Below are 26,141 nucleotides of genomic sequence, written 5' to 3'. Positions count from 1 at the left end.
GCCTAGTCATTTCTCTGTGTCATTCTTGTGCTTGCAGGGAGTTTCACATATAAGGGAGCTGTCAACTATCTGTCCACAATCCACCCATGTCATAACTCTAGCACTGTATTCTGGTGCATCTATAGTATGTCAAGGATTACAAAAACTGACAGTCCAGCCTTACCAGAAAATTCATATGGGAAGAACTGGTAAAGTCTTGTTTTAGGACTGTTCTGTACTTATATATTCATGGGCATTAGCAAGGCATTTCTCAGAAAGTATTCATTAGGCCAAGTTTTCTTTGGCCTGTAAAACCACATTAATATTCTGCTTTGACTGTGACTAATGTTAATCTACTGGTAAACTCAGTATTCACACATAACTAGTGATTAAAACTAATGGGACTCAAATACATGCATCAAGGTTGGGAAGATGTCCCTTGTGAACCAATTTTTCTCTAAATCCAATAGGAACGTGAGTATAGAAAGCAACTATCTTTCACCTATGAATTGCACAACACCAAAGCAGATTAAGCGCTAGACTCAAGATACTTCATTTCAATTTCAGCTCTTCTTCCTTGGACAAACAGTTCCTTGATTATTCTTGAGAGCAGCAATAGCTTCCTCTGCTCAGTACCCCCCATCTCCTAGTTTTTGGATTGGAAATAACAGAAATGCAGAATTGTACAATTGTAAGCGACCCCAGGGATCATCTAGCCCAGCCCCCTGTAATGCAGGAATCTCAACTAAAGCATCTGTATTTAGTTGGAATCTCCTTTCTTGTAACTTGAATCCACTGGTTCAGGTCCTACCCTCCAAACTAGCAGAAAACAAGCTTGCTCCGTCTTCCATGTGACAGCCCTTTATAAATTTAAAGATGGCTATCAAATCTCCTCTGTCTCCTCTTTTCCAAACTAAACATACCCAGCTCCCTCAACTGTTCCTCATATGGCTTGGTTTCCAGACCCTTGATAATCTTTGTTGCCCTCATTTGTACACGTTCCAGCTTGCCAATATCCTTAAACTGTGGCACCCAGAACTGGACACAGTATTCCAGTGTCAGCAAGCTAATAGCACAAAGAACATCAGCACTTTGTGCGCTCTGATTATCATACTATTTCTCTAATTGTTTAAGTCTGTGGTTCCCAACGCAGGGCACACACCCCACAAGAGGGCAATTTGGATGCCTGTTTAGACCATGTTAATGGCCTTTCAGGCTTCCTCCACGTGAATAGGAGTTTGTTTTTTGAAAAATAAGAATTATAAGTCATGGGGGGGAGGCATCAGGATTTTAGAGATGCTTAGGTGGGGCATGGCCAAAAAAAGTTGGGAACCACTGGTTTAAGTCAAGCCCTATGGTCAGTTTATATAACTGACAAGACTTAGGCAATATGCCTCAGAACCTGGTTTTGGAAGGAAATCAGAGGTGCATTTGGTACAGTTACTCATGTTTATCCATCTTGCAAGGATTATTGGCCCTATAGATATTGTTGGATGTGAAACTGAGCTAGCAAAGCAACCAGGACAAAGTTTCCCAAACTGCAAGCTTCATTCAGTTGGTCTGCGGCATGTCCACATTAAATTATATTTTTATGGTTTATTTTATTTCTTATACTGTCTTTTATTGCAATTTTATGGAATGCAAATTGTAATACAATAAAATACAATGTAAAAAAAAAAAGAAGCAATAAAAATTGAATCAAAATTCAATTACAATCATACAGCATCTAGCACAGTGCATTGGAATTTCTACTACAGGCAGAAAAGCATGAAGTGGTCCACCTAGACCAGGGGTCTGCAACCCGCGGCTCCGGAGCCGCATGTGGCTCTTTTACACCTTTGCCGCGGCTCCGGGGCGGATACTAGCGAGGGGAGGAGGTGCATTGTGCACCCCGACACTCCCTACTGTGGCGGGCACTGTACTGGCTGTGACGTTGCATGGGGGCGGTGCGTGCAGTAGTCACGCACCGTCCCGACGTCACCTTCCCGCTCATATACAAAGTATTTCAAGTGTGGCCACACCATAGAACTTGTTCTTTTTCTGCATCTGTAAAACACGTTTTTAATAAGTGATCTGCAAGTTACTATAAACTTTTGGAACTGGTCTTTGGTTTCCTAGGGAATTTGTAAATGAAATGAAGCTCCACCATTCTCCTGCAAAGGGTATTTTTGTGCTTTGTTCCTCTTAATTTGTAAGTCAATTTTTCTGTAAGGGCAATGCACCATTCTCTCTTGAACCAGGCATTCCGGTTTTACACCTCTTAAATCCTTCCAGAATATGGCTATAATCATATGTGCAGCCACTAAGAGAATCCAATTACTAGTTTATCTACCAAGTCCTGGTTCTCATTTAAATACAGATTCAGTAACACTAGTTCTGAAGACTTCAGTGACATGAGATCCTTTGGGAGCTCTTCATAATCCCATTTTTGCCCCTATAACCAATAAGTTGGTATCATTCACAAACTTGGCTACTTTAATGATCTGGCTTTAGGGGTGAGCAGTAAATAATTAAAAGGCACAGGTCCCAAATCAGATCCTTGGGGACCACACCTTACACCCTCTCATTGTGAGAACAGCTCTTTTATTTCTATTCTATGCTTCCTGTTCTTTATCTATCTTCTTATCCCATGACTGCTAAGTTTGCCCAGGAGCTTTTGGTAAGGGACGTCAAAAGCTGTTTGAAAATCCTAGTATACAGTGTCTGCCAGATTTCTCCTATCCACATGCTTGCTGATACGCTCAAATAACTCTAAAAGCTTTGTGAGACAGGACTTACCTTTCCAGAAATTACACTGATTCTTCTTTAGCAAGATGCTTGATCGTTTTAATTTTATGCCTTAAATTTTGTATATTGTATGGTTTTTGTTTGTTTTCTGTAAGCCACTTGAGGCCCAGATATGCTGAAAAGCAGGGTGCAACTTTTAAAAATTAATAATTTTCTGAGTGAGTCCCTCTGGGTTTCCTTTTAAATGTCACCTTCCAGTTCTAAGACACCATTCTTAGGGAGAAGTTACATCACTTTTGTTATTTAAGAACTCTCTGGTGGACACAACCGACATAATACATGACATGGGATTTGGGCTCCAATAAAACCTGGAGGTCAAGAGGTTCTCCATCCCTGATGTAGGCATTTGCTTGGTCAGTATAGGAGTAGGATGCTGGATTAGACACAGCTTTTTTGCCTGATCCATCAGGGCTGTTCTTAAATTATTAATCTGATCCATATGTATATTATTACAATTTAACTATGTAAACAAATATGGCCAATACATAGTGAATTCACAAATCATTTGTAGTTTTTATGCCCATTTTAGCATGGCAGTTCAAAAATTTAAAGAATTTAAGCAAAAAATATTTGAGTATTTCTTTTCTCCTCGGTCTTCTACTCACACCCTATTCAGTGCTAGAACTACCAATATCTGTTTGATGTTCAAGACAAAACTGTCATCTTAGTGTTCCTGGCAACATGGGGTGTATATTATAAAATGAACAAACTTCTGCCTGAATTTTCTATTAAGAGGCTGCAGCTTTTCTTAGCAGACGGCATTTATGCTGAGTTGAATAGGAACCCCTCCTTATTCTTTTCAAATAACAGGAATCACATTTTCTACAATGTGATGAAAACAAAGTGTTATTTTTGGTTGGTAAGCAATTGGTTGACATGGTAAAAGTGATACCACCACTTAATAACAGTAATTCCAAATCATCTCCTGCTAGTATTATGAAAAGGGAAGGATCTTATACAGTCATCAGGTAGGAAGAAAAAGAAAATTTGCATGTTATGGCAGTTCAAGCTGTTGGTCAGTGAGCTGTACGGACAATGAAGCATTGTATTTTAGATTTCTAACAGATCATCATGTTACCAAAAACACATTAGAATTTCAAGTTTTTTTAAAAAAATAATAATTCAGTACACTATCCAATGCCAGGATTCCCACAGACGTGTTTGCTAAATATATGTTTCAAAAATGGAAAGCTGATAAATTATGTTTAGGCTTATCTAAGCCAATCCACAAGTTAGTTGATAACAAAGGGAGATAAAAACTTTCCTGCATTTCAAACACAATAAAAACACTCTTGGTTAGTTCACATCTAGTACCATGATCCAGCACTACAGTATATCGATAAATCTCAGCAGGTCTGTGCAAAGCTCACATACTCCTCTTTGTCTCCTCTCCTCTTACACAACAAAGAGGATTTCTACTATGTTTCCTTTGAATTTGTGACTTAGTGCAGGAACGGGAGCCATGGCCGTCCAGATGCTTTTTAACTACAGTCCCTATCATCCATGGCCACTGGACTGTGCTGGCTGGGCTGATGGAAGCTGGAGTCCAAGAACATCTGGACACCCCTGACTCAGCAGTATGTGTGAACCATGAACCAGGAATTCTAGTTTGCAACCAACAATGGTTAGTTGCTAAACACGCCAACTTCGTGGTTTGTAGCTGGCTTGTTTAACAACTAACCATTGTTGGTTGTAAACCAGAATTCTTGGTTCACACATACTGCTAGAGTTTAGTTTTTGAAATTAAAAGTAAACTCAGCAGCGATCCTCCTCCTGGGTGCACGGAAGGAAGAGACAGGAAGCGTAAGAGCTCATACTTGCCAATACTTATCCACATGGCGCCCCCTTGCCCAGCTTGTCCGGAGTTTTGGGCTGGGCTGCCATCAGTATGCTGATGACACCCAACTCTATCTGTTGATGGATGGCCATCCTGACTCGGCCCCAGACACACTGATCAGATGCTTGGAAGCTGTGGCTGGATGGTTACGTGGGAGCCGGTTGAAGTTAAATCCCTCGAAGACAGAGGTCCTCTGGCTGGGACGGGACGATATGAGATTGAGGGGGCAACTCCCATCTCTTGCGGGGGTGCAATTAGTGCCAGCACCGTCCGTTAAGAGTTTGGGTGTAATCTTCGATACCTCCCTCTCCATGGAGGCGCAGATTGCAGCTATAACAAAGGCGGCATTTTTTCATCTCCGCCAAGCTAAGCAGTTGGCTCCTTACCTCTCTCGCCCTGACCTAGCCACTGTGATCCACGCGACGGTCACCTCCAGACTGGATTATTGTAACTCGCTCTACGTGGGGCTGCCCTTGAGACTGACCCAGAAACTCCAGCGGGTGCAGAATGCCGTAGCGAGACTCCTTACGGGGTCTTCGCTGCGAGATCACATTCATCCGGTGCTATACCAGCTGCACTGGCTCCCGGTGGAGTACAGGATCAGGTTTAAGGTGCTGGTTTTAACCTTCAAAGCCCTATACGGCCTAGGACCCTCGTACCTACAGGACCGCCTCTCCTGGTATGCCCCACAGAGCAACTTACGGTCTTCAAATAAAAACATCTTGAAGGTCCCAGGCCACAGAGAGGTTAGGCTGGCCTCAACTAGAGCCAGAGCTTTTTCGGTTGCGGCTCCAACCTGGTGGAACGCTCTGTCACAAGAGACAAGGGCCCTGCAGGACTTGACATCTTTCCGCAGGGCCTGCAAGACAGAGCTGTTCCACCAGGCCTTTGGTCAGGGCGCAGCCTGACTCCCTCCTTTGGCAATCTTTACAAAACTTTAGTTTATGGTTGCCATCAATTTGTATTTTAATTAATTTTTATAATGTTTTTATAATGTTGCATTGTTTTAGTGTTGTTAGCCGCCCTGAGCCCGGCTTCGGCTGGGGAGGGCGGGATATAAATAAAATTTATTATTATTATATTATTATTAAACCATTGCTTAGCGCTAAGTAGAACCAATCGAGTTTGATTACAGGTCAATCAATGGTCTCAGCAGCATTAAAAGAATATGAATTCTGGAATATTCTTATAAAAGCCAGGTTCCCCTAATGACATTTCATGATTTTATTGAAGAGCTGTGGTTCTAGGACAATCATTCTACAATGACCACATGTGCACGCCAGCCATATTTAAAATGGTAGCAAGAGGCAATGTCTCTTTGCTTTTGCCCTAACCTAAGAAGTCAGCCCATTTTATCCTTCACTTACCTAAATAGTCCTCAATGTCTGCCCAGTTAGAACAATGCCATTACCCAAACAATTAAATAAACAAAAAACACCACAAACTTAAGGCTTCAATCCTACATACATTTACCCAAAATGAAGACGCTCTGTATATTGTGGGACAGCTGAAAAAACATGTACAGGACTGTAGTACAGGATTGGTCTAAGCTGCTTTATAAATATAAAATGATATCTCTTCGATACATTTAAGACAGGAAAGAGTAGGAGACTACTTCAAGCAGTTGTCAGGGGATATAAACACCTTTCCTTGTTCATCACTGAGGTCATCGTTCAAGATCTTGCCTCTGGTGGGTGGCTAATGAGGAGATCTTCCCAGAGATCTCATTTTGTTCCTATCCTCTTAAAGTATTGTTAAAACATTTTATTCTCTCAAGTGTTAGTAAACAAAACTATTTTTGTATCATTTGTTGTCTTCCAATTTATCTGCAGCTGCTACAATTGTGAGTGTGTTCGTTGATTATTTTAAGTGGGTTACTTTTGCCATAGTTTTATTTTGGATTGTAGATCACCTTGAGGGCCTTCTAGTGGAAAGATGGAGCGCAAATGTTTTGAATAATCTTTTTATAAAAAGAAACATGATGTATGTGCATCTCGCCATAGCAAAGTCACAGTTGGGTGCTCGTCCAGGGCAGTTGCAACTTAGCATAGCTGGACCAACACTTTGCAAATTACATGGCGAGGCTTAACAAACCTTGTCATGGAGAAAATATACAAAATTAGACAACAGGCCAGGTGCAAAAGGAAGAGCAGAACCACTGTGCCTTGTCTAATTTTTATCTCTCCTTCATCCAAGAGAGGCAAAAAATATATTACTTCCTCATGCTCACTTTTTTATTATTATTCTCACAACAATCTGTGAGGTAGGCTAGAATGAGTGCATGTGATTGGTCCAAGTTAACCTAATATGCCTCAGGGCTGAGTAGGAATTTGAGCCTGGGTCTGCCTGGTCTTAGTCAGAAACTCAGGCTGAAATGCTATATTGCTCCTCAGACTTAGGAACAGAATTCTAGCCAAGTATATCTATGTTGCCTCCTGCCAACCTAGCAGTTCGAAAGCATGTCAAAGTGCAAGTAGATAAATAGGTACCGCTCCGGCGGGAAGGTAAACGGCGTTTCCGTGCGTTGCTTTGGTTTGCCAGAAGCGGCTTAGTCCTGCTGACCACATGACCCGGAAGCTGTACGCCGGCTCCCTCGGCCAATAAAGCGAGATGAGCACCGCAACCCCAGAGTCGATCACGACTGGACCTAGTGGTCAGGGGCCCCTTTACCTTTATATCTATGTTGCACTAGGTTCTTACACACCCTATGTAACGGCAAGCCTCTATTACAGAGCACATGGGCAAGGAATATGTGGCACTGCAAACATTGTTGGACTAACACAACTCCCCTCATCCCCAAACACGGGTGATGCTGGCTTGGACTGAACAGAGTATGGAGTCCAACAATATCTAAAAGACCACTGGCAGGTTTTTCAATAATTTTATGTATTGCATCAGAAGTGGAAACAAACTCTTAATATTGAGTTGAAGGAAAACTTGAGTTGAAGTAACATGACAGGGTTGCTAAATTAATCACAGTACAGTGTCTTTCAAGCCAATATGTTTCCATTCTTCAAATAAGCAGCCCAAATTTCAGAAGGACAAGTGACCCTATGCGTATTTTAGTCACTTTGTTCATTTATCTGAGCACCAACCAACCCTTATTTGAAATTGTATTAAGAAGCTCAATATAAGTTTCTCTTTTGAGGTATGAAAAGGCTCCTGCCCTTTTCCCCAAAAATCTCTTTCTTAAATGGCTTTTTCAATGCATTTCATCAAGTAACATGAACAAGTAGGTTACTCCTCCATTAACAAAATTAGTGCTTAAGCTTCTGCTTGGTGGCAAGACTTGCATTTAGTTCCTTTTTAATACATGAGCCACTTCCCACTAAACATACTGAAGTGATTTAACAACAAAAACTTTGACAATACAGATGCAAACCGGGATAAAATTCTCAACCTAAAATGCTTGTTGGAAAAGGAAGGTGTTCAATAAATAGGTGTCAAAAAGATGGTAGAGAGGGTGTCTATCCGATGCATCACATGAGGGAGTTGCAAAGGCTATGTGCCACCACACTAAAGGTCCAATTCCTACATTTGAAGGAATGGACCTACACATGATATGGCATCTGCAGGTGGCCTTCTCTTGTGGAGCACAATAGCTGATAAGATACAGAAGGAATGAGGCAATATTTCAGGTATCCTAGTCCCAAGCTGTACAGGACTTTGTACACCAGTCCCAGCATCCTGAATTTAGCCCAGTAGCTAACTGGCAGCCAGTGCAATTCTTTCACCAGTGACACAATATATTGCTGATATTCTGCCTCAGTGAGCAGCCCAGTCACAGTATTTTTCAGCAGCAGCAGCAGCAGCTTTTGAGCCAAACTCAGGAGCAGCCCCAAACTGGAGTTTACTAGATTTAAGTATCCTCAATACATCCTCACTATTCCAAACAAATATATTGGTGTAGCAATAGGGGGAAATTAAATCTTTATTGTCAAAAACACACCTACAAGTTAGGGAAAGGCATGTCCATCCGTCCTATGTCTGTCAGCTACTCCTAAGTGTGCACCCAATGAGGCAGTTGCCGCAACATAGAGTTCCCACCCCAACCTCAGCTTATATCTCTCCCCTATCAGAGATGCACGCAAGCAGGCAAAGACTGTCTACATGTGACTTTCTGCTCCTCCTTCAATCCTCTCCTGGTCCTGGGAGAGAGTGGAGCAGGAGAGGTGGGGGCAGGAGGTGGTGGTGTAGAAACCCTTGCATCTACACCAGTCTGACCTATCTCTTCCCCTTCCCACACCTATTTTCCACTCTCCAATCTTGCAGTTTCTCCTGCCTCTGACTCTTGTTTCCTGGCTGTTACAGGTTACCCCAATTCACTGATCCCTTCTTCCAAGTCAGTTTCTAACCCTGCTTCTCCCAGTGACCACTCATCGGTATCCACTCACCAGTCCTCAGCGTCCAGCCTGTCTCTGACATTTAGCCACTACTAATATATTTTGAGTTAACGACATTCATGCAGACTGTTCAAAACTTTATATACCTTAGACCTTATATACCACCGCTGCTAGCAGCAGACAGTGCAGAAAGTAGCTCAATCACACTCATCTTGCTTAATCAGATTCTGATGGAACAAATATTGTATGTGTATCATACTTAGGGTTGCCATGTTTCAAAAAGTGAGAATCCGGACACAAAGTTGATTAGCTTTTTTCACCCTGGGGTTTTTTGTTTGTTTAGTGTTGCCCAAAGTTGTTGAGCTTCCTTGGCAAAATCACAAAAAAAGTTTTTGAGCTATTTTTATGGAAAATGACACTGCTGACATGGATTGCCATAAGTCCACATTTCCCCAGACATTTTAGCAAATTTCCGCCCACAGAATTCTGGCTGTGTCCAGGAAATTCTGGGCATATGGCAACCCTGTCCTCTCCCCAGTCACCCCCACAGGGCCAACTGGCACCAACTGCCCTGTGGAAAGGAAGAAAAGAGGCAGGCAGGCAGGCAGGCAGGTAAAGGCAACGTCAGGACCTGTTCCAGTTGGACTGTCCCCTCCCCGATCCCCACAGAGCTAACATAGCAACTGACTTGTGGGATGGAACATCTGATGTCAGCTCCCACCCCACCAGAACTGTTTTCTTTTTTTGAGGATGTGGTTCTTGATATATCTGTTGTGTTTCAGAAGGATTACTGGCCACTTTGAGGACTGCTGGAAAAGTGGGATATAAATCTACTAAACAAACAAAAACATGCATGGGCTATCTTAATTACAACTCATCTTCTTGCAATGAATTTAAGTAATGGGCTTTCAATACATAGTTAAGTGCAAATAAATGATAGACAGTGAGAGGCAGTGTTAGAAGTTCAGATATATTAGTTAGGTGCCAAATGGCACCTTAAAGCTAAGATACAGTTGTCACAATGGAATGTCTATTTGCCAGGGAGTTGGACTACATGACCCTTGGGGTCCTTTACAATGCTACTATTCTATGATTCTATGATCTCAACTATATTGATTGACTGTAGCTTGCTCTTACAATTCACTTGTCCCAGTATGCAAGAAGGAGAAACACAAAGAGTTGTAATGGAAATGGTATTAACCATGGACTAAGGCAGAGGCTTTTAAACTGTGGTCGCCAACCTGGTGTCCAGAAATCTCCACGTAGTTGCAATTGGACCCAGGCCAATAGCAAAATGCACTAACACTTTGCTTGCCAAACTCTCAGTAAGTATAAACAGCATAGTAGCATTTGTTGTTGTTGTTATTTAGCATGACTGTTTCCTATTGGTTAAAATACATCACTATTATAGTATCTACTGTTACCGTCATTTTCAAGTTATAAAAATTATTAGGATAGACCTACCGGTAGTCAAAATCTCTCTCTAGATACAAGGTCAAACATGTTTATTGTTGCAGTTTCTACTTATTTCAAAGGCACAAAAGTCAGTGTGATTTCTTATGGGATATGTATCTTTTCAGCATGAACAATGAACTCTCTGCATGGCCTCTGAACCCTATGCTTGCTCAGAAGCCTAAAGAAACTCTGAACTTCAGCAGAGGCCATTCACTAGCCAATTATTCATCAGCAAAAGGCACAGAATCTCACCATGAAAATATCACTACTTTACCTAACAGTTTCTTCATGGGTTGTCTATCAGCTTTTTCAAAACATTTCACTGTTTATTAGTAGCCCACTCAAAATAGTATTCAAAATGCTAATATTAAGTACTGGTGTTATTTACTATAAATTCATAATATTACTAATTCATAAAGTAAATGCAATTTTTTAAAAAGAAGCCCTCTCCCATTCAACTTTGTAGACAGTTGCACTTCTACGGTAATTATTTGGACCATTTTGTTATTGAAAAGCACATACCCTGTCAGATTACAATTCTTAGTAACTGTTAAGACCACTTTGAGGTCTTTTACAATCGAGTGGTATGCAAATTGTATGAAATAAAATAATTAAACAACACTCAAAACTCTTACAGCCATTTACAGGAAAACCGACCTTCGGTTCCAAAATAATGAGGGTTGGAGCAACTCCCCTATATGGAATGGTTACACTGTTTGGGGGTTTTATGGGTTTTTTTAAAAAAAAAAATAAAAATCTGAGTAAAGGGGACATGATAGTGCTGCATAAAATTATCCATGTGCAGAGAACGTGGGTAGATATATTTTTTCCTCCTTTTGTCACAACGCCAGAACTCAGGGTCATCCAATGAAGCTGAATGGTTGGAGATTCAGGACAGGCAACAGGAAGTACTTCTCTTCATATAGTGCATGTTTAAAAAGTATGGAATTCTCTACCACCAAATGATGGCCGCCAACTCAGATGGCTCAAAAAAAAGGGGATTCCTGTAGGATGTGGCTACTGATGGCTACTGGTCACAAAGGCTGTATAACACATCCAGGATCAGAAACAGCATGTCTCTAAAAACCAGTCACTGGTGAACCACAGCATGAGAGGGGCATTGTGCTCCAGTCCTGCCTACGGGCCTCTCATAAGACATCTGATTGGTCACTGTAGGAACTGGGATATTGGATTACAGTAGCCTTTGGTCTGATACAGTCATGAAGATCTTGTGTACATGTATTGGTGGGGGAGGGGTTAGAGAGAACCGTTTAAAAAGAATTTTAAATTAGATCTTGTTTAATAAACCCATGCCCAATCCTGAAGACTCAAAGTGCATACTAATGAGTTTACAGTCTTTTGAGTGTGGGAGGGAGAAGAAAACAATTTACTTGCTTGCATCCCTCAATGTCCTTGGGCTCAAACGATCAAGCCCAAGCAAGCAACATTGTCTCCTATCTCCCAAACAATACAGCACTTATTTAAAAGGGACCACAACAATACTAATAGTAATTAGGCTAAATGACTGGATAAACAGAATGGAGCCCTCTTGAAAAGCCCATGTGTTTCAAGGCCCTCTCTCCTGTAAAACAGTTTGGGTGACAAAGAAAGCATTTGTATTCACAGTCACTGTTACTTTTATGCAAGACGACTTCCTATAGATTTCCTGTCAGGAAGAGAGCTTCCTTTTAAAATAGCCGAAGTGTTTAGATACAGTACCCATTCCTCCCAAAACCAATATTTGGAAAGGCAAAGGACAGAGTTCATTAAAAAAAAGAGAGAGAGAGAGAGAGAGAGTCAACCCACAAAGAGGCCAAAATTACTTTTCCAGCTACAGTATCACATGCTAGATGTGCTTTACATCATTCTTGTTTCAACTGCCACTTGTGCTATACTCCTAACAATTATAGTGTATTACTCATAGTGGATGTGTCACCTGCTCCCTCTTCTCCCACCCCCCACACCATACGTTCTTGCATTGTAGCACTGCAGATTATTGCCTCTGGGATATTCAAAGATGTAACATTCTGTTTTAGAATGTCCAGACACAATAGGCATTACCTTCCCATCCCCCAAACAGGTACAGACTCATATATGTGTCTATATTACTTACACACATACACACACCTCTGGAATCAGACAACTCAGTACTGATAATCAAACTGGACCATGCAACCACTCTCCAGAGTTTGTTTTTATGAATACACACATACTTTGCATTTAATTCATGCTAATTGTCACCTATAAAACTCTTAGGAGAAATACATCTGTTAAAAGGATAACTCTTTCAACAACACTGCTTTCAAGAAAAACAAAGAAACCTGTTTTTCCCCCTCCATAGTTGTAGAAAACTAATTGACTATTCTGTTGGGCATTATCTAATCATTCTGATCTAAAATGTTCCAAATCTGTCTCTTTTTTGGGGAGGGGAGGGGACTGCACTGTGATAATGAACACCAGCTCAGATTCTAGGTGTATACAGTGAGGCCAGATTTCTCATAGGTGTGTTGCTAAATGTACTGCAGCAACCAAACTATAAACAATATAGTTGCTTTTCGGCTCCTTAAAGCATAAATTACACTTGTCATTTCATTTAATGCATACGTTCTGAGCAAAACAGATAAGCTTGTTCACCAAAACTTAGTCAAGTAATATTTCCATAAAAGATTTCTTCTTTATGTTTATGGTTGCTGACAAAAGAATGTTCACAAGAGATTCTTAAAGCACAAGAATCCTCTCCAGTACTGTTTAAAGAGACATATTTATTAGAATGCAAAGGAATAAGTTAGGTATGTAAATTGCTGATAACCACTAAGTTTGACTTGAAACTGGGGTTGGGATACAGGAAGGAGATGGAAAACCTTTTCTAGATACGTATAAGAAATCTTCATTTCTCTAAGCTAAAGTGAGTCTCACAGGGAAAAATATGCCTTGATGATAAATGGAATATTTGGCATCATGGTCATGAAACATTATGTCGGGTTGTCACACTAACGAAGCACTCAAACAACAAAGGAGGCTTCCAAGATATTTTGTCCTTCTCGTCAACATTCTCTTAAAGATTATTTCCTGTTCCCTCCTGAACATCTCAAAAGGGAATCATAGAATGAATGGAATATAAAGGCATCATTAAAAGGGAGGGATGAAGCATTTCCTTTCATAATTTTTATTAAAAGATGACTGTTTCCCCTTGTTATAATTTTCCACAGCTTTATTGTTTGTGCTCTTATCCTGCCATGCATGCACAAGCATGTTGGTGCAGTGTCCATTATTTCTAAAGAGCTTCCACTGAAGCAATTGAATAGATGAACATACACATGTGATACATATCCACAGACACCCTGTCCTCCTAACACACAAATGTTTATATTTATACTTATTTCTGTATAACCAAAAAGAACTTCCCTAGACAAAAACAGTCAACTGGGACACGAAGGCTCTATTCACAGAACCCCCAACAGCAGCGACACTTTTTGTTGTTGTTTAGAAAATGAAACGCAGAAATGCCTATTGAGATAATTGCATTTAGCTGGATTAAGAGACAATATCTGATTTGGTAATCATGATTTAGCAGAAGGAGACCAGGGATGCAGATTTGGGAGGGGGGGGGAGAGACTTCTGGGATCACATCTACTAGGCATTTTGATTCGTTGAAAATACTGATCTGACCATTTTTCTCTCCATTTATTTTAGGGGGAAGCGGGGGGGGGGGGCTGGAAGGCTTTAAACACCATATTGAGCAGGCCCTGCTGTGAATCTTCCTGAGGTACAAAATGGTGGATGTGAGCTTTAAAAGAAATTGCATTATTCATTACAATCTATGTTAATCAGTCACAAGATAACCCCCTTTTTTTTTTTTACACAGCACAGGGGAGATAAACAAACATGCGAGCCCATGCCTTGAAACAAACATACAGATGTATACACACACACACACACACACACACAGCCAGTTACTGACCAGATGTCATGTAGCCCCGTGAAGCCTGGGAAAGGAAAGCTGGGGGGAAATGTTTGTGCAGGCGGTAGTCCTTTTCACTGCGGGACCTCATGCGATCAGAGGCCCGGTCAGAAAAATCAGAGCTAGGCCAGGCTCGCCGCAAGGTTGTACTTCGCGTCTTCTTCATTTTGAGGCTACCTGCAGTCTAATCCACCACGAGCAGCAGCAGCAGCAGCAGCAGCGGCATGAGCCAGGAGGCCTCACGGCTTGCTCGCTGCACTCGTTTTACACACGTCTCTTTACAGGCACCGCTCGGGTCGGCTCTGCAAGCAACATTTTGCCACTACCTTGTCCATCAAGCAGACCGCAGGTCCTTTCCTTTCCCCCCTTGGAAAGATCCAATTCTTTTACACACGTCCCACAATGCATTACACTTCATTGGCGCTCAAGCCCGGCTTGTAGCTTCCAGAGTCATGTGGAAGAGAGGCAAATTATGTGGCTTCTAAGGCGGGGGGGTAGTGGCGGTGGAGGAGGAGGAGGAGAGCGACCGAAAAAAAGGGAGGAGGGGGGGGAGAAGAGAAGCGATCTGCAGCGTGGAAGCTCTGGGGTCCCAAAACAATAGGTCGATTCAGCACAGAAAGGCTCGGCCAACTGTGATCTGCAACACAAAAGGCCCGGGCGAATTAGGCAAAGCAGGCTGCCTTTGGGCTTGACCCGAAAGACGGCAGGGAGCAAAGCAAAGCAGCATCGGGTCTGCAATGCCATAGGAATCGCGGGGAAGTGCTGGTAGCGGCCAAAGGCTGGCTTCCCCCGCCCTTCTCCAACCTATCAGAATCCGAGCAAAACATCAATGGAGCAGCCGAAAAATCATGGCTGCAGCAGCAGCAGCGACCATTCTCCCCGTTAGCAGCTCTCGCAGCTCCTCCTGCCGCACTGGCAGAGCAAGGATCCCTCGCTCGCGCGCCCATTCAAGGTGTACATAAACCTACAGGCAGCAGCGATGGTGCTCGATGCAGATGGTCATCATGGCCGAGGGCTCCCGAGTCCCGTCTCTTCCAGGCTCCTGCAGCCGGCCGTCCTTCCTTCCTTCTCGCATGCACGCTTATTCCTCTTTTCCCATCACCGCCTGTGTTTGCCTACGTCTGCGCCCGTCGAGCCGTGCCAGCTCCTCCAGCCTTGGGGGGCAGCCGGACCGCGAGATTAAGCCCAACGCGCTTTGCTTTCTGCAAATCCGGTGCGTTTGCCTTGCCTTGCCTCCCTGCTCCTCTCCGCCTCGACTACAGTGAATAGCTATTGAAGGCAGGAAACAAGGCAGCCACCCAGTCTTATGCTAATCAAGGAGCTGCCTTAAGTTAGACGCGCTCAGCCAGTCGGGCTGCACATTCTCATGTAAAATAGCCCTGGGCTCACCCAAACCTTCGCTTGTGCCCCAGCCTATAATCAGCTTGTGCGTATTTACATACAAAGTTGTATTTTTTAAAAAAATTTAAAATAACAATCCAGCCTCTACCTCCTCTCTTTTCTTTTTCTTACAAAGAAAAAACAGAAACGCCTTTGTTTTTTGTTTTGTTTTGTTTTTTGAAACCAAACCTGCCTGCTAGATTTCTTAGCCTGCCCAAACAATCACTGATGTTGGAAAGGGTGGGTGGGGAGGGAGATTGGTGGAGGGAACCCATTCATTTGACAGCTGGAGAGGAACTCTAGGACAAAAGTACCGGTAATCAAACTGCCTAGAAGCAGCTAGTACTACTACTACTACTTTGGCCCTTCTCTCTCTCAGCACACACTGCCAACCAATCAGACTCTATGAGAAAGGCCTGTAATCTCTTTTGCAAACCAAAGGCTTGGTACAGCTGTTTCTAGTCCAATAGCCAATCATTGTGAGACAACAATGCATGCAGGGTACTAAAAGGAGAGAGGTCCAGTTCTGTTTGGGATGTCTGTGAGCTGGAGAGCACCCAAGCAGCCAGAGAATGACTGTGGGAAGGCTGTAGGATTCTGTTCTATCTGGAGACTTAGAGGGATACACACACCCCACCCCCTCCACCCCTTTTACCTCTCCACCAAAAGGAATTTTAACTATGCTTGTTTTTAACCACAAGAGCTCTTAAGGCCAATAATTTTCATTCAGAATAACATTATTTACTATCAAACAATTCAGAGGCCTTGTTTATCTATAGGAACATTTTTATCTGGTGCCTACATTCCACTCTGGGCAGCTGAAAGCAATCAAAAGCAACCAAAAAGTACAATAAAAATTTATAAGGTACAATATAACACAAATAGACTAGAACAGCAGATAAAGTAAGGCGTCAGATAAAAAAACACAACTCCAGGTAAAAAAAAAATTCTGAATAAAACACACACCTGCCTAAAACAGGAAAGGTTTTGCCTCATGGCGAAACACCATAAAAGAGGCGGCCAATAAAATCTCCAAGGGCACAGAGTCCCAAAATTTAGGTGTGACCACAGAGAAGATTTTCTCTCTAGTCCCTATTTATCATGTCTCTGTCACAGTCAGGACATAAAGAGCCTCTTTGGAGGCTACTACCCTTCCAGCATGCGCACACACACACATTTCTATGTTTTCATTAGCCATTCACCTGTTCACTTTTTTTAAAAAAGTCCTTTTATGCTATATAAACAATACTCTGAAGAAATGGATGAGAGTAGTGAAATTGAACTTCCAACAATAGTTTTCAGTGTGGACCTGAAAGGGTTAACTTCTCATATGCAAAGTAACAGATTAAGAGCCCAGGACATTTTTCTCTCTTCATTGCTGGGCTCACTAGTCACTACAAAGCTTTTGCTCCCCAGAGTCAATGAAGGCCACACTAGGACTAGAAATGTTTTAAGAAGAACTTCTTCCTTTCCTAGTCCCTGAGAACACATTTCCTGCCACTTATTTTCATAGAGATGTCATCAATACTTCAAAGCTGCCCAGGGATATCCAATGTTACATACATGAAATTAGTCACCCAAGTTGCCACCTGAAAAATACTTTGCTGCTAAACATTCGTCCCTCCTCTTTTCTTGCCATGCTGCAATTCTCAACAGCATAAAATATATAAATGGTAGTTCCCATTTCATCCAAATGGAGAAACTGCAGTTACTGGGTTGAGAGCAAGGCAGAATCTTAAACCAACTTCAAGGTCACCATGTTTCTCTAGGGGATTTTAAATATCACCTTCCATAGGTAATTTTGCTGCTGTTCAGCTGATCATTACAGTAATGAAAGAAAGGTGAATTAAGGACCATAGATATGGTTGGGGTTGTGGACCTCCTTTCACCTCCTTTCAACTTCTAATTCGGCCATGGATTTGTAAACAAGTCAGAGGTTGAAGTGAGTTCAAAACATTAACCTTGGGCCAAGGTAACAGATTGTGTAAAGAGGTGCTTTGCCTTCATTGGTTTTACAGATTACTATTAATTCATCACAGAGACCAAGAAGTAGCTTTGCTCATTAGCACAAGTTTAATTTACCAATGACAACCGCCATATGGTTCTCTTTGACTTAAAAGGAGAAAAAGTGGTGGATGCAATCTTTCTGCAGAAAAGTCATTGCACCATCCATTACACAGCCATCTCTTGGAGAATATCGCTAAGGCTAAACGTGGCAGGGATTCATTTAAACAAAAAAGTCACATGGGAAAGCCATGGGAGACCATTTTCAATGGACCACAGTGTCATTGCTCCAAACAAGTCAGCAGGAATAAATTCAAGTCAGTGAGGTTTCCAGGTCAAGCTGCCAAACTTCTGCCACTCAAGATACCACCATCTTAATGTTCCCCACTTTTCTTCCAGTACAACACAAAGAAGAACACAACTACCATTTCCACAAGCCCTTCCACGCTATATATACACACTGCTAACCATCTGTGAAAGACTGCAACAGTTTCCCCGTTGAAAGCCATATTAAACAACGAAAGGTTCTCACTACATATAATTATAAATAGGCCTATCTGTAACGTAGGAATGAATACATAAAAACCCTATATCCATTATTGCCAAAATATTTCACATTTTTAAAAGGTCATGGATTTGAAAGGTGCAACTTCAAAAGTAATTAGGCATGAACAAATGGATGCTTCTTATAAAAGAAAGTAATAAATATTGGAAGTTCTATATGGATTGCACTACTTATTTGGAGATAAGACTGAATAAGCTTCTAGTTTAGTTTACCGGCAACACCAAAGTAAACTGAATAACAAAGCTCAAAACAGTCATGAAAAAAGACAGAAGGGGATCTCTCAACACTGGCTGGATAAACAAATATACTAACAAATAAAATTCACTGCTAGTAAGAGCAAAGTAATGCATGCTAGGGACAAACAATCATAACTACACAATGCACATTCATAAGTTGGCTGCAGCTACCTAATAAACTGAACATAATAGAAAGTCCACCAAGAATGTCAACCCAGTGTGTTGAAACGAAAAAGGCAAATGGCTTCAAATAGATTAAACAAGTTAGTGGAGGGTACATTTCAGTCGAATTTAGCCATGACAGATGAAGATGTATTTCCCATGCTCAAGTGCTTCTTTCTGTCTATGACATACTAGAAGCAAGAAGCAGGGGGTGGTATTGTCAATTTGCTTTGCCAATGCTCATCTCTGGGACACTGGATCAGTTCTTGCGAGCTTCTTTAGTCAGTCCGAAAGCTGGTGTTAGATTGGCATTAGTGGGACACCAGCAGTTTCTCTAGCCTTTAAATGTGGACATTTTGGTCTGGGGTCAAGCAAAAAGCTAACAAGCAAAAAGCATCAGAAGATGTACGCATTTCAGCCTTCAACTGCTAATGTTAATTGAAACCTTAAAGAGTTCAAAGGTTCAAAGGGGGGAGAGGCTGAGATGATGAAAAGTTTTGTTTGGAAAGCTCAAACATGAAAACAGAGCTCTGCATCCATCCATCTCTTCCACATGAAGTAAGCAACAACAAAACCAACTAGTTTAGGAGTTCAGGGGCAATGGCTACTCAGTGAATAAAATATATATTGGTTAAAGTTCTATGCTGGATATAACAGAAAAGCCCCAATGAGTGTGGATGTTATACACAGGGAGAGTGCAGGCACAGAGCTTCAACTAATGTACCACTTGGTAAGAGTCCTGAATCTTAAGAGCAGGGGAAAAGAGGCTGGGATTTCTTAAACGGAGAAAAGGAATTGGGATTTATTATACACATGAGTTGGCAATTACAAATGCTGCAGTGCTCCCCCTCTATCCCTTTTCAGGTCACTTTCAAAAGAAATGACTTTTATGAGCGGCCCAATACTGGGTTACAGGAAGTCCCAGGTTTTGTCTTTCCCACACTGATACTGAGGTTCACTAAGCAAAGTACCATGAAGAAAGGACACAGTACAGCATCTCTCTTAGGATGTCTGCCACTGATTTAATTTGTTCCCTTTCAAAAAATGCTCCGCATCATCCAAATCAGATATACAAAGGGCGCCACAAAAAGGAACAGTTGGCAAGAATCACAATCTTTTGGCTGTCTCCATCCTAAGTACGTATAAGATTGTTTCCACTGATGGAATTGAATTAGCACCACAGTTGCCAGTTTGACACATTTCAGGGTCTATCTTCTTAGATGCAATGTTTGAACAAATTTTGTCTTTTAAAAACTTGAGAGATACAGAGAGAGGCAGCAAAGCGATTCCTCAGGCTAGTCTGCCACTTACCTGCAGAAGGGCAACAGGTATATTATGCTATTGTACTAATCCAGGCTTAATTACAGAACCTCTTAAGCTTATTTCAGATCATATTTCTCTCCCTTCTTGTGGTTCTGGGATGCACAATAACAGGAATGCAGTACTTCTCTTCCATCAGCTTTTCTTTTCCTTTGTTCTACAATGTGTTTATTTAAACAAACAATTACTTTTAGTCCGGTTAGATTCCCCATTCTCTAAATGTCCCATCGAGAGAAGAAAGGTTTTGCTGACTTATATCCTATTCTGCTTTTTAATCCAAAGGCTTGTGCTCAGAGGTACACATTTCATAGGTGGCAACCTATGACTCAAGGCTCATACTTCTTACCCTGCATTTTTTAAAGAGTTGAAAGTGAAGCAGGAAACCACCTCAGTTCGAAATACCTGCAGCCATGCTTGCATGAACAATTAAAAAGGTAAAGGTAAAGGTACCCCTGCCCGTACGGGCCAGTCGTGTCCGACTCTGGGGTTGCGTGCTCATCTCGCTCTAGAGGCTGTGAGCTGGCGCCGTCCGAAGACACTTCCAGGTCACGTGGCCAGCGTGACAAAGCTGCAGCTGGCGAGCCAGCACCAGCGCAGCACACGAAAACGCCGTTTACCTTCCTGCTATAAAGCGGTCCCTATTTATCTACTTGCACTTTTCGAGTGCTTTCGAACTGCTAGGTGGGCAGGAGCTGGGACCGAACGACGGGAGCTCACCCCGCCGCGGGGATTCGAACCGCCGACCATACGATCGGCAAGTCCTGGGCACTGAGGTTTTACCCACAGCGCCACAATTACTTCAGTTTAATAAATCCTAATCCTCTTCAGTTCATACTCCGTCCTCTATGTCAGGCAAGGGGACAGTGAGAAGGAAGACTGAATACAGAGTCCTTAGAAAGGGGCCCACAGTCACTGCCATTCACACGGACATAACCAGAGAAGCTTTCCATGCAAATGTGACCTGAATAAGGTGCACACAACCTGTTCTTAAGATGCTGCTGAACACACCAAGACGGAGCTAGGAGGACCTTCTTCGGTTCAAGGGATGCATTCTCTCCCAGGCAACCTTTCAAGGGCCACATGCAAGGACAGAGGCAATGGATGTAAATTTAACCTTTCTTCCCTGTCTCCCACATGCGCACGTAATGGGGAAATGTAGTTTGAACTAGTTTTTATAGACACTCATGCACCCGTCCCAACAGTCACCTCTCAGAGAAGCAAGATGTATTATCAGAATTCAAGGACACATTCCAAACTTGGCAAAACTGTTTGGAGTGTATAGCAGAGCCAGTGAAAGGTGTGGCCTAGGGAGAGTTCCAAGACAGAGAGCAGCCTGGAGGTCTGCATTTGGCCCCCAGGCCCCCATATTCATATTCAGTAGAAAATGAATAAGGCTTCTCATTCAGTTCCTAGCAGAGCCTTTGATCCCAAAAACCTTCTCCCCACAAGCACCTCAGCCACTTTCTCTCATGATGAAAATTCCCTTTTGCTCAGAGTCATTACAAAATTCTTCCTCTTAGGCCACTTATTATGCATCTTCATTCATTCATTCATTCATTCACTCACTCACTTGCTTACTTACTTAACTTACTTACCTACCTACCTTAAATTTGTATACTGCCCTTCATTCAAAGATCTCAGAGCAGTTCACAGCATACAAGTTTCTACATACTAGCAAACAGGAGCAGCTAAGGCACCTAAAGGAAAGGCTTTGGCAAATCCTGTTGGATTTACCCTGAATATTGGCTTGAATGAGAATGAGCCAATGGGAAAGCAAATGTTGCTGCCCCTGCCAGGCGTTTCTCAGTTCTGGATTAAAATTTCTTTCTGACCAGTAAAGTACACTGTTGGGTTAAAATATGATGAACCACAAAACAGCAGTTCTGGAGAATGAGTCAAATAACAAATGAGGGTAAGTAGTGGAGAGGGGGGTGATCACTGGGATGGCACAGTTATGGAAAGTAGATGCAGAGAAGGTGTGGAGAGCAAAAAGCAGAATGGCATGTTGCAAACACAGCCAGAGCAAGGAAAGCGATTAAGGCTGAAACCCAATGCAATTTACCAGGGAGTAAGTCTTATTGAAACCAAGGGGCTGTGCTGTGCTGACTAATGTCGTCTCCAAAACACATCATGGCTCTCTGATGGACTGAGGGCCTCACTATTGAAAAAAAGCACAGAGCATGTGTTTTCAGGGGGAAAAACCCCCAGGTATTATAAATATCCTCAAGTTTCACCTGGTTGATTTAAGATTTTACAAGTTTCACAGCTCTCATAATATGTACAACATTATACAGAGCTTAAGCAGAGGGGGAAAGGGTTTAGTACATTTCTCATGTCAAGGGCTGAAATCTGGAGGATCTCAAAAGCAAAGATCATTTTCTTTTTCTCAGGTAGCAGCGCATCTCCACATAGCACTACAAGGTGCTTTTCAAACTTTTTCAACTTTGGGGGGGGGAGTAGCTTGTGATAGGGAGGAAGAGCTTGCTGTTCAGAAAAGAGAGGTACTGCTGCATGAGAACATGAAAACTGCTGTGAAGATTCTGCCCAATATTCAGTCTTGCTGTTTGATTTTGAAATTGATTTGAAATTTGTAAGAATAAATAGACATATTTAGCAGAAATGTGCTACCAATAAGTAAAGGTAAAGGGACCCCTGACCATTAGTTCCAGTCGTGGCCGACTCTGGGGTTGTGGCGCTCATCTCACTTTATTGGCCGAGGGAGCCGGCGTACAGCTTCCGGGTCATGTGGCCAGCATGACTAAGCCGCTTCTGGCAAACCAGAGCAGCGCACGGAAACGCCATTTACCTTCCCGCCGGAGTGGTACCTATTTATCTACTTGCACTTTGACGTGCTTTCAAACTGCTAGGTTGGCAGGAACAGGGACCAAGCAATGGGAGCTCATCCCGTTGCGGGGATTCGAACCGCCGACCTTCTGATCAGCAAGTCCTAGGCTCTGTGGTTATACAGTGCGCTAATTTTGGCATGATCCTTAGAGCAGGGGTACAGAACCTGTGGCCCTCCAGACGCTGTTCAACCCCCAGCTCCCATCAGCCAGCATGGCCAATGGGCAGGAATGATGTCCTCTCAAACTTGTACTTAAGACTGGATCCTGTTTTACTGTACTTTCCTCCAACCCTTGTGTGTCAGACAGTACTGTACTGGCATGTAGAGGATACAGGTGCTTCTCATTTTGGGGACTTGAAAACATCCACATTGTAACTGCTCTGCACTGGTACTGCCAAGATTCATGTGAGCCATACATTTCACAGTTTACCTATCAGTCGCTTGGAAGGGACAGCAAAGCAACAGCAGAGGTAACCATCACTACAGTGATGTATGTTGAGACAGACAACAACTCAGAAGGGTCCAATCAGCTGAAGCAGCACTGAGAATAGCATTATGGTCTTATGTGGCCTGTGGGCCACCTGTTGAGCACCCTTTGCTTTATATTATTTCCCTTCAGTTTCTCAACTAAAACATTAACCGTGCTAAGGCATGGTGTTAAATGCTGAAACATTCAACAGCTGCTCTCTTGTTACAGGCAAGATTGTACAGACAGCAGCTTTTAAAAAGCCACAGGGTAACTTGTCCTGCTTGCTAGTGAGCTCTTTGATGAAGATGGGGGAAGAGACAAACAGGTGCCTACTGTTATATTTGGACAGCAGATAAACCGTGTAATGGCATTTGCTAGAGGAAATTTATTATCTTCTTCCCTTATAGCATGCTGTCATTTAAAATAATATGCAGTACAGCTGGCTTCTATATGTCAACTTGTGGCCTTTGTGCTATAGATATTTAAAACTGTGGAAAACAAAAGTTGAGGCCAGCATTTATCCCAGCCCAAAATACTATTTAATTTGTCCGTAAGTTTGTTTGTGTAACTTATTTTTATTGCCACGTTTTATTTTACATAGAAAGTTAATGGATTGTCATATGGTTGGCGGTCAAATGCCACGTCTACAATAAATATTCTTCTTACTGCAGGAGTAAAACGATCCATGAGAGTCATCTTTTGAGATGCTATTACACATGCACTTTAGCTGAAAAGCCATGTGAGCAACTTGTTTTGCTTGGAAATACATTTAGTTGGTTCATACAACACAGTAAGCCAAACTAGGTTTAGGTGGTTTATTCTTGGCTACAGCTCATAGTTGGCGAGAAGAGAATTTAGTCATGTGCTCGATTCAGATGACACATTAGTTCAGGGTCAGCAAACTTTTTCAGAAGGGGGCCAGTCCACTGTCCCTCAGACCTTGTAGGGGGCCGGACTATATATATATATATATATATATATATATATATATATATATATTTTGGAGGGGGAGAATGAATGAATTCCTATGCACCACAAATAACCCAGAGATGCATTTTAAATAAAAGGACACATTCTACTCATGTAAAAGCACGCTGATTCCCGGACAGTCCACAGGCCGGATTTAGAAGGTGATTGGGCTGGATCCAGCCCCCGGGCCTTAGGCTGCCTACCCATGCATTAGTTCAAATTAGTGTTGCTGCAGTAGTAAAAAAAAAAAAAAAGAGCAGGGAGGAGCATAGCAGCCGCAGGATTCTTCCTGGGAGGCTACACATCTGTGCAGTCCTGTTAAGCCACACTTTGTCTTATCATTTTAGGTGAACCAGGCCATGGTATATCTAGTGGCAAAGGGGTAAGGAAGAAGAGAGAGAACACGTACATGTGTGTAGTGGGGGCTTGCAACCATGCCACCCAACATCCTGTGTTTGTCTTGTACAGTGGGAGGGTTTTACCTAACCAGACCCGTCAGCGGAAGAAGCCCTGTGCAAGGACTTCCACATGTGCAATGGGTTGCTCCCCCTCTCCCTTCCCCATCAAAATGGGCTCTGGAAGGCTTGGGAGAACCTCCAGAACAGTGTACAGGGGGAAGAGGGAGGGATAGTTCCATCTGGCAAAACTGAAATGCTTGTGCAGATGGAATGATTAAAAGAGTGCGACGCTGACTCTCACCCAGTGACTGTATTAACATGTCCTTTTCAAACCTCCTAGCAAGAATAACACAGAAGTCAGGGGCACATGAAGGGTTGGCCACCACCTGAAACATTCATTGTACACGTAATGTGTATCACCATAAAACAGAAGCATTCCTCAAAGAGAAAGTACTGATTATTTGGCTGAGAAAACAGGCTCACACCTAAAGCCCAGAGAAGGCAAAAGAAAGGAGGCAGACATTATTATTTAGACACTTGCTCAAGAGTAATCCTCGCCCCCAAGAACTGTAGCCAAAACTGTAGGCTGAGTCCATGAGGCTTGAACATAGAAATAACTTGCTAGGGGAGTGGCCATTTGGACTGAAACTGCGTCGCTTCTCTTTCTCCTTTGCATGAGCTTTTCTCTCCAGTACCCCACTTTTTTCTATTTTGCCTTTTTTAGATTATAAACCTGTGGGCCAGGCCTGTATTAAGTTTTAATTATGTTCCATACCCAGCTTTGCATGCTCTGCAATAATGCTATTTGATACTTGGCTTCAATTCAGTGCTGTAATAATTATATTATTCACCCACCCACACGCATACACCCAGTGACTTACCTTGTGCTGACTGCACAATGAAGCACATGGGTTGCCCAAAGGGTGACAAAGCACATTTTTTATGTGCGTAAGAGGGTACATTTTCGTATGTTTTCCCTCCAAACGTAAGTGCTTCACTCGAGGACAGACTGGAATTTGGTAAAAGCAAACCATGCAATATTTCCAACACGTATTTTAAATATTGGTCGCTTTTGGTCTCTGCATCGGGTATGACTGCAAACTCACTTTGTTATTTTCATTTCCTACCTACCCACCAACTAGGCATTGGGGGGACAATCCATGCTATGACAGAAAGCAAACCTTTGAAAATGGTGTGTGTGTTTAAAAACCTACATGAAATGCACGCCTTTCAAAGAAAAGAACCAAAAACGCTTGGGTAGGCAATGAAGGCAGTGTTATCTTGTGTTTGGATAACATTTTTTGCCAAGAAAATATTTAAATTGTGTAACAAGCTGCACATCTATATCAACAAATAGTAGCATTTTTAAACTTTTTAGATTTCTATTCAATGTACAGCCCTTTAAAAGGAGGAGGAGGAGGGGGTGGTGGA

At 42.3% G+C, this 26,141-nt stretch overlaps 1 protein-coding gene across 5 annotated transcripts in view; it reads right to left on the bottom strand.

Annotated features, from left to right (window-relative positions):
* The window catches only part of STOX2 (storkhead box 2), a 124,723-nt gene that overhangs the window by 64,167 nt on the left and 34,415 nt on the right, over window positions 1-26,141 (bottom strand). The window contains exon 1 of one of the 5 annotated variants that reach the window (XM_028744628.2): window positions 14,363-15,708. The exons of 3 other annotated variants lie outside the window; for them this stretch is intronic. In XM_028744628.2, coding sequence (XP_028600461.2) covers window positions 14,363-14,528 — 166 coding nt within the window. In that variant the 5' untranslated portion in view covers window positions 14,529-15,708. Of the gene's footprint in view, window positions 1-14,362; window positions 15,709-26,141 lie in introns of those variants that run through there. One more of the 5 variants, XM_077934225.1, reaches the window with a different exon arrangement.

The sequence above is a fragment of the Podarcis muralis genome, chromosome 9 (assembly GCF_964188315.1).
Source record: "Podarcis muralis chromosome 9, rPodMur119.hap1.1, whole genome shotgun sequence".
NCBI lineage: Eukaryota > Metazoa > Chordata > Lepidosauria > Squamata > Lacertidae > Podarcis > Podarcis muralis.
The sequence above is the reverse complement of the archived record's forward strand: the minus strand, read 5'-3'. Positions and strand labels throughout refer to the sequence as shown.